Genomic DNA, 12,888 nt, shown 5'->3' on the forward strand with positions numbered 1-12,888 from the left:
TACAATTAATAACGGAAGTTCATTAAAGATTACTATTTGGAGTTACCATGTTTACATAATTTGGTTCATACTTTCCAACTTTGGAGACCTTTGACCTTCACAGAAGAAAAAGGTTGGTTCTTAAACTGAACAATGTGGATCTACATACCAGTGATACCACACATGAAATTCATCCACATATGACACACTGACTTGCTGATCTGCATGGACCTTTGACCCCAACAGAAAACACCAGGGTCATAGCAACCAAGCAGAAATAACAAACTAAGTAAGGATTTTATAAAAGCTTAACTTGTGGGAGGGACTGTGTTAACAAGAATTTAAGATGTTTTTGTTGATCTGCAATAACCTTTCACCTTTACAAACACCAACACAGTTCTTGAATTCACTATAAAGGAGGTTTAACATACTTTGTACATGAAACCTGACACATGTGAGAGACTGGAGGAGCCAGGGCTTCCCCTCCCCCTTCCACCCCTCCCATTTTGCCGGGGGGGGGCATGATCTTCATTTGGCATGTTATGCTATGACCCATTTAGGCACAAGTAGCTGATAGTATGCAATATTTTGAAGGCCACAATAGGCACCTGCTGGACTGCAGGAATAATCTCTATTGTTGATATTGATTCAGCCTTGCTGCAGGGAATTTCCCACTTGCTGCAGCGTTCCATTAGTTACTTTAATAAGAGAGCTTTCAATTACCATAGGGCAGAATACGATTCTAAATCCATCACCATTTATTTCCATTTATTATGTGTTTCACTTCATTCCAGAGTTTTCCTCTCAGAATTGGAATCTATTAGGTAATGTCAAAATTTATGCAAACTATATTCGATTGAAAATTTTAGCGGATTATTTTAACAAAGTTTAAACATTTCTTACTAGTTAGGTACATCCTTAGCTACCCAGTCTTTACTAGGGACCACATCATGTGTTGGATTATGTTTGCATGTGTAATTGTTGTATTAATCCAAAATATTGTAATTATAACTATATTTGTAACATTGTAGGGAGCTGATTACTGTGCCTCAATCCAATTACTGCCAATCCTCTTGATCCAATCAGGTAAATTATTTTATGTATGTCACAGATAACTCACTTTGGCAAGGAAATTTCAGTCAATTTTTGTAATCATCATTGATCCATACATTTTAACTAATTAATGGGTTTGTTTTTAATCTGTTATATACGTTTGAATACTATATAGGCCATTAATCATTGAATTCATGAATTGTAAATGAATTTAACAGTCTGTGGATCACGATGTTGATATAAATATTAGATTATTTTATCCCCCCCCCCCCTGCCCTTGCACTCTCTAGATGGTGTGAGAATACTGTACCTATTCTCTTAAATATTAGAGAAACATTTGCAACTGTTGAGTCCCATAGTAATTTAAATAAAATATAAATAGAAGAATTGAAAATTTATTTTTCAGTGTCATTATTGAAGAAGGGCAAAAAAAAAATTCATTTTCAACTGTGCACATTTCCAACTTTGAAATGTGCACAGTTGAAAATGATTTGAAATTCAAAGATCCCAGTTTTCAAAAAATTGATTGTATGATGTTAAGGTAGTTTTTTGTTTCTTAATTTTCAGTTTTTTTCCCCTTTTTTTCCGAATTGTGAAGAAGACATGTATTATTATATGTGTAGTTCATAATATTTTACAAGGTACGCATCCACCGGCGTTCTCCTGCATTTTCGGCAAACTATTCTTCGGGTGTAATTGTCTTTCAGCTGCTCCATTATATAAATGCAGTTTATGCTGGTTAGGCGGTGTTACATCACTTTTTGACGGAAGTGTAAACATTTTAAATGCTGCGAAGTTGTCTTAACGGATTTCAAATCATCCGATTGTTGATTCATGCAAACAAGATCCAAGACAATGATGTAAAAATCTGTCATCGTCAGAAATAAAAAACAGCATCTTGTTTATAAATAAACCCCAAAGCAAAAAATACATAGATCTAGTAAAATATAGCAGAGGAAACCCATCAAAATTTACATATTCCTTAGTATAAAAAAACTTATTCCAAAGCATGCATTACTGCATACATGAATAAAATTTACATAAATAATGCATTACTATGTCTACACAGATGATGGGCCACGCGAACTTTGTACGCAGTTGCTGTTATGATCATACGATAAAGATATGTAAATGGAGTACTTCATATGATTTAACAGTTCATCTCTTAATGTCTCTAGAAAGATGCCTGGTAGTACGTAGTACTCCTATATGTCTGGCTGCATCATATGAGATGCCCCTCCCCCTCCACTACCCCCACGGGACATATAGATGTAGGGCACTATAGTACCCCAGGAGCAACTATTTCAATTGTGCACACTTGGGTGTGTGGGTGTAATAAGTTCAACAGAGTCATTGAGAAGGTTGTGGCCTTCATGCATAACTATGACTATAACATAGCTATATAACTTTTTCTTAGGTTGTCAACTTTATAATTATATAACTATTTTTTATCTTGTACCAATCTCATGGCCAGATGACACAAACATCCTGCCATGGTTTTATCTTTTTTTTTGCAAATTATGCAAGTTGGTGAATCAGTTTGCTTGTTTCTGTCTGTGTTGACTTAAGGTTTGAATCTAAGAATAGAAATTTTGAGCAATATGAACGGCTAAACCATTCACTTATTACTGTAACGACATAAAGTTCAAGGCTAATGAGGCATTACATGTTTTTAGGGGTTTTTTTTCCCTTTAGTTAATACCATCACAACATGGGTCTAAATGTTTCTATTAACATTACAAATGTTTTCTCAGACCTTTTCCATTCTTTTTGCAAATTATGCAAGTAAGTGAATTAGTTTGCTTGTTTCTATATGTGCTGACTTAGCATCGGATCTAAGAAGAGAAATTTATTTCAGATCACATCGGTTAAACTATACCTATTTATATATTTTATATATACATTTATATATATTATATATTATTATTATATATATATATATTTATATATTTCTCTTTCACAGTGACATCATCACCGCATAGGGGTTAATTGTTTCTATGGACACTATATATGCATGCGATATTCTATGACTGTAATTTCAAAACAAAAATGATTATAACCTATTTCCCCAGAGTAATTACTTACATTCCACCCCTATCACCCACATTATTAACACCATCCCTATCACCAACATTAATTACATTGTACCCTATCACTCACATTATTTACATCACACCCTATCAACCACATTATTTACATTGCACCCTATCACTCACATTACTTACAGTCCACCCCTATCACTCACATTATTTACATCACACCCTATCACCCACATAATTTACATTGCACCTTATCAATCACATTACTTACAGTCCACTCCTATCACTCACATTATTTACATCACACCCTATCAACCACATTATTTACATTGCACCCTATCACTCACATTACTTACAGTCCACCCCTATCACTCACATTATTTACATCACACCCTATCAACCACATTATTCACATCCCACCCCTATCAACCACATTATTTACATTGCAGCCTATCACTCACATTACATACAGTCCACCCCTATCACTCACATTATTTACATCACACCCTATCACCCACATTATTTACATTGCACCCTATCACTCACATTACTTACAGTCCACCCCTATCACTCACATTATTTACATCACACCCTATCACCCACATTATTTACATTGCACCCTATCACTCACATTACTTACAGTCCACCCCTATCACTCACATTATTTACATCACACCCTATCAACCACATTATTTACATTGCACCCTATCACTCACATTACTTACAGTCCACCCCTATCACTCACATTATTTACATCACACCCTATCAACCACATTATTTACATTGCACCCTATCACTCACATTACTTACAGTCCACCCCTATCACTCACATTATTTAAATCACACCCTATCAACCACATTATTTTCATTCCACCCCTATCACCCACATTATTTACATTGCATTATTACATTACCTTCTCCATATGGTCAATATACTGTATAGCCACTTTTCAATGTTTGTATTAACCTTACTGATACTGGGTATGGAATAAAGCATGTACGAAGATCTACATTCACTTTGAGCACAGGTGACATTGGAGAGATATAACGACACAAAACTTGAGATATTCAGATGTCTACAGCCAATTGGAGAAGAGGTGTATCAATTAAAGACACGGCCAAGGTGTTGTTAATGTGGACAAAGCATAGAGAGAGAGCAAAGCTAAAGCATACATGATCAGTGTCTTTATTGCAATGAGACACAAACTTGAGACATAAAGATATCTGCAATGAATTGAAGACACCGATAACTGATTAAAGACATGGTCAATGTGTTGTACACATGGGTAAGGCATTGCACACATTGACAATGCAGTAAATTCAGGTACTGTTCATCAACTGAAACAATTGATATTTTGCAAGTATAATTCTGGTTTTTTATTAACATCAGATCATAGTTTGCAGGACAAGCCTGACTGTTGATGTTCTCACCTATACCAAGGTACATCTGAGGGCGTCAAACGTGCCAATTGTTGACTTTCAACGCCCATACTTCACATCACACTAGTCCCCCCCCCCCCCGCTTTCCACATGCCATGTGTTGTATTTAGGCCTACCAAATACTTCTTTTATCCTTCAAGAATGTCTTGAACTGTTCAAGTTCAACCACAGTGCTCAGTAAAAGACATATGATAAGCAGGATAGGATATACATTGCTGTGGAAGTTTGGTTAGACTTTGGACAGTGCTGATGTTTTCCTTTACAGACTTCCTACAAAATTCAAAGCATATGTTTTAACATTAAATGAAACAAACTAGCTTCTGTTTCTAGAATATATATGTACAGTATATTGTTTCCGGTATGTATTATCCTTTTTAGGGATATCATGAAGTTGAAATCAAAATACTGATGAACTTTGTTTCTCCTCCCGGTAAGACGGGTAGACTGTTAGCGAGAGGAAATCAAACATACGTGAAATGTAAACCAGATGGAACTTCATTAAAGGTTATATTTTTTTTATCTTCAGTGAAGCCACTCAGTAATTTATGGAGGATGAAATGTGCACTCCATCTGTGGAGAGGCTAGACTGACATAGTTATATTACTACGATATATGTGTGTGCATTGGTTGACATAGCATCCCGTGAATGGTATCCACAAGGATCCGTGTAGGTACAGACTATCAGGAGTTCAGCCTGTGTACCTGTCGCAACTTCTCCTGCCATATATTCCAACTCGCACACTTCCTTCCTCCAACAAACTGTATTTAACTGTTCCTAAACCACGATTGAAGACCTATGGTTACAGAACCTTCGCATACTCTGGCTCTTATCTCTGGAACAAGTTACCAGATCACATTCGAAAAGGTCTAAACTTTCTACATTCAAAAGTCTACTTAAGACCCATCTTTTCACTTGTTCTTTTGTAAATTAATCTGCTTTCTTTGTAAAGCGCCTTGAGCAGTGACTTTTGTCTACTGATTTGGCGCTATATAAGTCTCATTTATTATTATTATTATTAGTACTGAAGATATGTCTTCAACTCTTCCTCCCCTCCTGGAATGAACTCCATAAAACCAACGATAAATAATAACATTCTGGCAGCTTGTTGACAAGTACCAACAGATAAAAAAAACAACCAACGGTTCTCTTGTTTCTTCCATTTGGTTTCATAGTAGGACATACTGGTAGTCTAAGAGGTAGTCTAAGAGGTGTAGGTACAGACTATCATGGGTACATTGAAGCATGTATTCAACTCTTCCTCCCCTCCTGGAATGAACTTCATAAAGCCAACGATAAATAACAACATTCTGGCAGCTTGTTGACAAGTTCCTACAGATAAAAAACACAACCAACGGTTCAGCTCTTGTTTCATCCATTTGGTTTCATAGTAGGACATACTGGTAGTCTAAGAGGAGTCTAAGAGGTGTAGGTACTGTACAGACTATCATGGGTACATTGAAGCATGTATTCAACTCTTCCTCCCCCAACCCCCTTCCTGGAATGAACTTCATAAAACCAACGATAAATAACAACAGTCTGGCAGCTTGTTGACAAGTACCTACAGATAAAAAAACAACCAACGGTTCAGCTCTTGTTTCATCCATTTGGTTTCATAGTAGGATGTACTGGTAGTCTAAGCTCTTGTATAGTATTTTATCTCCCTGCATCGGTATTGTGTTTATACACTTACCTATAGGATCTATGTACTCCAAATGATCCACAAAATCTCGTTTTCCAAGATAGGTTGTGATCTGAAAGACACAAGAGGTAGAGGTAGGAAAACATGAGACAAACAACATTCTGGCAAGTTTGTCTTAGGTCAATTTTCTATAATTATACCATGAAAGAAAATTAACAGAGTTATGATTTTTGGGGATTGAAATTATAAACAGAGATAAGACTCTGATCCTGTGAACATGATGAAAAACTTTAGGCACAACTAACTTTAAAGGTGACTGTCAGGTTGCTTATAATAATAATAATAGTAATACACAGTTCTTATAAGGCGCAAAAATACACTTAAGTCTCTATGCGCTTAAAGGCCGGAAAACTACGAAAGTGAGAAAAGGTGAGTCTTTAAAAGCGTTCTGAACCTGGTTACAGACTGAGCTTCTTTAATTCCAATCGGAAGGCCATTCCAGAGGATAGCAGAGGAGAACTGAAATGAGCGAGAGCCGTATGATTTTGTGGACACAGAAGGGGCAACCAGTAAAGATTTCGAACTGGATTGGAGGCAACGATGTGGCGTATACTCCTGGATGAGGTTTTGTAAGTATGTTGGAGCAAGTCCATGGAGACATTTAAAAGTTATGCGATGGTCCAGCAAATGCTTCTCTGAATGGTAGAGATAAAATGTGGAGGAAGTGGGCAGCCTCTGACACAGAATTGGGACACAGTCAAAGGCAAGGTACTTAAATGTTATCCAAATATCTAGGTAACAGTTAAAGAGTGAGTGGTGTTTGACTGCAGGGAGACAGGTATAAAGAAAGGCACAAATTTAAGTAACTACTTATTTGAAAACCAGAGAAGTTACTAGAACTAGCCTCTGGCAGGAGTGATTCCTTTTCCAATCTTTTGGTTTGGTTAACATATATTGCTTATGGTCTCTAGTTAAAAAAAAGGACAAAAAAAAAAAAATCAAAACTGTCACGTTCACTAAGGGAATCTAAATACCAAGGGTTAGGTCTTATCATGTTGATGATGTTTCCATATGTTGATCTCTGTTGCTCTCATGACCTTTGACCTCCATAAAAAAATAGTATGGATTCTGAAGTCGCACGTAATCGCATCTAAAATTTAATGCTTCGCATACATATACACTCAATCAACCATACTGAATGATACACAAAGGCCTCCATGGCAGGAAAGATTCCTTAAGCCTTTTGAGGAGATCAAAAGGAATCCCAAAATGCACCGCAGTTTCCTTGGCACACTATGAAAGCATGAGACTCAAAAGGTCACAAGAAAACTCTTTTCTAGCCTTAACAACATGTGGTAATGCATACAATACGTGTGATTACTCCTAACACCATGCCAAAGCGTATACTGAATCATCCAATCTACCTTAAAACATTGACGTTGTACTAAACTGCTGAAAGATGTCACTTGCGAATACTTGAAATGATGTCACCCAAAAGTTGGAAGAAAAACTGCTGACACAAAAAATGCAATTATTGTGTACTATTATCAGATATGAGTTAATCACATAATCATGCTATTCGCCACATGATTAACGACATCTCGCATCTATATAGGCACTGCTTATCATGATACATGGCACTTATTCCATATATAATAGTACACTATGTACAGGTGCATGTGGACCAGTGCATGGTACAGAATAATTGAGTGGTTTACATAATTAATGTTCATTAACCTACGGTAAATGGTTCTGCACTCCTCTCAAACCTTCTTGACGACAACGTACACTCTACTTTGTCCTTTGGGCTGTGACAACATTAGAGGCAACCACACACATTACAATGTATGTTAACAAAATAGTAGACAATATAAATGTCACACTACTGGAAGCAGATGAAGGAGTTTATTGCATTTTAATGCATTCTAGTGTAGCCTTGATGTAAGAGGCCACATGGCCTGGGAATGAAGGACATATAAGATGAAACTTGATTCTTCTGCTTCTAGCAGTTTCGAGACTGCAACTGTATTTTGTCTCTTTAACATCTTGGCTAGAAGCCAAACCAACCATTTCCAATGTAAAATTAAAGTCTACGCAACAATATTTACACCAATAACATGAGACACTCAATGTATTACAAAAAACAGATCATGAATGAAAACGAAGCAACGTTTGTGTACTATTTTGGAAACTGAAAAATGACAACTGCAGATAATTTGGCCCAAAGAATGTATATAAGTTGAGTTCATATGTCAGTGAACTATGCACTGGATATTTAACTAACTCTCCCTCCCACACGAGACAATTATCACCACATGACATGAGAAGCCAATAAACTCCAGGAGAGGCAGCAGTGCAAGACATTGTATGTTAAAGGGATATTTGGTTGGCTGAAGTTGATTACTCCACAAAGTTGTCTGTATCTGAACGTCAAGACCACATCTTCATAAGCATTTGTATTTCAAATATAGTGATATTTTGGTGAATTTTTTATGAATGGCAAAAGCAGATTGAATGATGTTGTCATGGCAATAGAGCTATACATATTTCTTATTGTTAGATCATTGATCCACACAGAAAAATATACACAGAAAAGGATGAAAAATTCAATATACAGAGAACGTAACCTATACATGTACACAAACATTCCAACTGTGTCTTCACATTAGCGATAAATTAAGAAGAAAATTAAGTAAGGAAAATAAGGATTTTGAAGAACATCTGCTATGATGATATCATAGACCACACCTACTATCAACCAATTCCAGAGTAAAGTAGGATAAATTACACCAGCCAAACAAAGTTACATTCAATCAAACTGTATCTTGAGCTATAGGGACGAGATATTCAGATAGGGTTTTTTATGTAACTAACTAGTGTGGAATAATTTTGTCTTTAAGATAATTAATTAATTAATAGTTAATTAATTGCTACATTGTCTGCCAAATGAGTATTCCTCTATTACTGGAGTCACCAGAGTATTCCTTAAAGTACCATGAGAGCAACCTATTACTGGAGTCACCAGATGATTCCTTTAAGCACCATGAGAACAACCTATTACTGGAGTCACTAGAGTATTCCTTTAAGCACCATTAGAGCAATCTATTACTGGAGTCACCAGAGTATTCCTTTAAGCACCATGAGGACAACATAATACTGCAGTCACCAGGGTATTCCTTTAAGCACCATGAGAACAACCTATTACTGGAGTCACCAGAGTATTCCTTTAAGCACCAAGAGAGCAACCTATTACTGGAGTCACCAGAGTATTCCTTTAAGCACATGAGAACAACCTATTACTGGAGTCACCAGAGTATTCCTTTAAGCACCATGAGAGCATTCTATTACTAGAGTCACCAGAGTATTCCTTTAAGCACCATGAGAGCAACCTATTACTAGAGCCACCAGAGTATTCCTTTAAGCACCATGAGAGCAACCTATTACTAGAGTCACCAGGGTATTCCTTTAAGCACCATGAGAGCAACCTATTACTGGAATCACCAGAGTATTCCTTTAAGCACCATGAGAGCAACCTATTACTAGAGTCACCAGAGTATTCCTTTAAGCACCATGAGAGCAACCTATTACTGGAATCACCAGAGTATTCCTTTAAGCACCATGAGAGCAACCTATTACTAGAGTCACCAGAGTATTCCTTTAAGCACCATGAGAACAACCTATTACTGAAGTCACCAGAGTATTCCTTTAAGCACCATGGGAGGAAACCTAATACTGGAGTCACCAGAGTATTCCTTTAAGCACCATGAGAACAACCTATTACTGGAGTCACCAGAGTATTCCTTTAAGCACCATTAGAGCAACCTATTACTGGAGTCACCAGAGTATTCCTTTAAGCACCATGAGAACAACCTACTACTGGAATCACCAGAGTATTCCTTTAAGCACCATGAGAGCAACCTATTACTGGAGTCACCAGTGCAGAGCAATAGATATTAGAGAAACTAAATAGATAAATATTCTTGACATTAAGTGTATTTTATACACTGTCATTAAACAGAATAGGTTTTAAGTATCCTGCTTACATACAATTCTATATATGTACAAACACAGCAATGATAACTAAAACATGAAGACATCAGGCATACTACAGTAACACATAATGAAGTCTATGTAAATGGTTTATTATGTAGACGAACGATGTACAGTACATAATTGCGCTGGGTAGTTGCAGCTTGCCCGGCCGCTTGGCCCGTTTATCAGGTCTTGTATAATCATCTATCCCAGCCAACAGTTGCCAAGGTCATTGTGCTACAGCTCACTGTACTGGTGCAAACTGCCTATCTCTTGGAAGAAATGAATATTCAGTAGCTTGATGAAACTGATTAATGTCACCCAATTATTCACATCTTCTCTCACAATATTAAATATATTACATTTGTTTGAATTTGAGTCTCATGGTAACCATGACTATTATAGATAGGTCATAAGTTGTTAACAAAGCTCCACTTCCATACATTTATGTATTTAAACTAGAGTTACTAAGTTTTCATACCACAGGTTATGTAAATGTAAAGGGATCATACAGTCAAAATGAGAACTCCAGCTGAGCTCACATCTGATAAATACTCAAGATAAGTGCTTGTTAATCATGCAATGGAAGCTAACAGGGATTTTAAATCGACAAATACAAAATTTGCTAAGGTCTTCCTTCTCCTACCACCTACAGTACCCAACTCCTTTCTGAGGAGAAATTAACATTATACCTAGTGCAATTTTAATATACATATTGATAAATGGATGGAAGTGTTCTTGGACTATCAAATCTATTTATTATATACTCTTTATTCAAGTTTATGGTGCGGGGGGGGGGGGGATGGGTGGAGGGTGGGAGGAATCTCCAGCTTCCTGTTTAATAATATTAATGAAGCTAGTGAGATAGCCAGCTACGATGAGCAGATAAATAGCTCTCTAGAGGCAAATGCAGGAAACAATTTCATTAACAAGAAAAATATTTCTGTCTTCTCATTACACAACAAAATGCACATTAAAAAGTTCATTTTAGATTTTGTTCAATACTGCAACACTAAGCTCCTTGCACACTGTACACATTTACAGGTAAAGTAAAGTAAAGTAAAACAGATCTGATTAGAATATTTTAACCGAATCTTCCTGGTTTCCTTGGAAATCTTTAAGTTAACTTGAGACTTTTACAACTCCAGTATAAAGTAATACAGTAAATGTAAACATAGAGAGTGATATCAGGATGAGTGCAAACTCAAATTTTTTTTTTCACTCGACAGATAATTATCATCTAACAAACACGTTGTCAAATTAAAAAACGTAAACATAATAAAAGTGGAGTTCTACATGATATTCTACTGCTTTGCCTTTTTCATTGATTGATCAGGCCGAGCTTGGAAGCAATAAACGAGCTCCACACAACCAATCATTACACTGTAAACACTAACTCGCAGTCATCACTATTCTATATCAACAAATTGTCGCGATACATCTGATACAGGTTACAATTTCTCCCAGATATATCACTATAATTTTGTGGATATTGCTGAATTAGGAGTGAGCAAAATGCTATAGAACTACTTCTGTCCGCGGCAACAGTTCTATTGAAGCTGATGATGCTGAATTTCTGACATGTTTATTGATTTTTGAACATGCATATTATCTTGGTGAAATAAAATATGATACCATTATGCATATCATTAATGAAAAAAGAAAAAGATTGATTTCTGGTAAATTATTAATAACTTGATAATATAATGTTTTAGTATATAGCTGATAAACTGACAGAGAAAAACAAGGCTGATATGTTACATTTACATCGGTAAGCTGAGAACTTCCTTTCTGTTGTCGAACGTGGCCGTTAGTGACAGTAGAAGAAGTTAACATTTTGCCAAATTTGGCATGTTTTGTACGAGTTAACGTCTATTGCTACCATTGTCAAACCATTTACATGCAATGATGTCATACCAGTCAAACATCCTGTTAAACAAGAAAACTTATACACCAGTTTGGCAACATCAAATGCATTAACAATGTTCCCAAGTAGCTCTTCAGAGAATTCATCAGATTATGTATTTATGTTTGTTGTGTTAGCATACAGGAAGAAGTTATCATTATTTGTTGTGTTAGCTTACAGGAAGAAGGTATCATCATTTGTTGTTAGCTTACAGCTAGTAAGAAGGTATCATCATTTGTTGTTAGCTTACAGCTAGTAAGAAGGTATCATCATTTGTTGTGTTAGCGTACAGGAGAAAGGTATCATTTGTTGTGTTAGCATACAGTAAGAAGGTATCATCATTTGTTGTGTTAGCATACAGAAAGTAGGTATCATCATCTGTTGTGTTAGTGTACAGGAAGAAGGTATCATCATTTGTTGTTAGCGTACAGGAAGAAGGTCATCATTTGTTGTGTAAGCATACAGGAAAAAGGTATCATTTGTTGTGTTAGCATACAGAAAGTAGGTATCATTTGTTGTGCTGGCGTACAGAGGTATCATTATTTGTAGTGTTGACCTACAGGAAGAAGGTATCATCATCTGTTGTGTTAGTGTACAGGAAGAGGTATCATTATTTGTTGTGATAGCATACAGGAAAAAGGTATCGTCATTTGTTGTTAACATACAGGATGAAGGTATCATTCTTGATTCTTGATTTATGAACATCCTCATAAGCAAACTGGCTGTCCTGGATGTGTAACTTAACCCTGGTCATTGGTAACTTGTCACGCCTACACACCAAAGTGTGCACAATTCAAAC

At 36.3% G+C, this 12,888-nt stretch overlaps 1 protein-coding gene across 2 annotated transcripts in view; it reads right to left on the reverse strand.

The window, feature by feature from the left end:
- The window catches only part of LOC139975404 (beta-arrestin-1-like), a 96,605-nt gene that overhangs the window by 29,960 nt on the left and 53,757 nt on the right, over positions 1 to 12,888 (reverse strand). For both annotated transcript variants that reach the window (XM_071983383.1, XM_071983384.1), the window contains one exon: positions 6,203 to 6,263. In XM_071983383.1, coding sequence (XP_071839484.1) covers positions 6,203 to 6,263 — 61 coding nt within the window. The remainder of the gene's footprint in view (positions 1 to 6,202; positions 6,264 to 12,888) is intronic.

Source organism: Apostichopus japonicus, chromosome 10, assembly GCF_037975245.1.
Source record: "Apostichopus japonicus isolate 1M-3 chromosome 10, ASM3797524v1, whole genome shotgun sequence".
NCBI lineage: Eukaryota > Metazoa > Echinodermata > Holothuroidea > Aspidochirotida > Stichopodidae > Apostichopus > Apostichopus japonicus.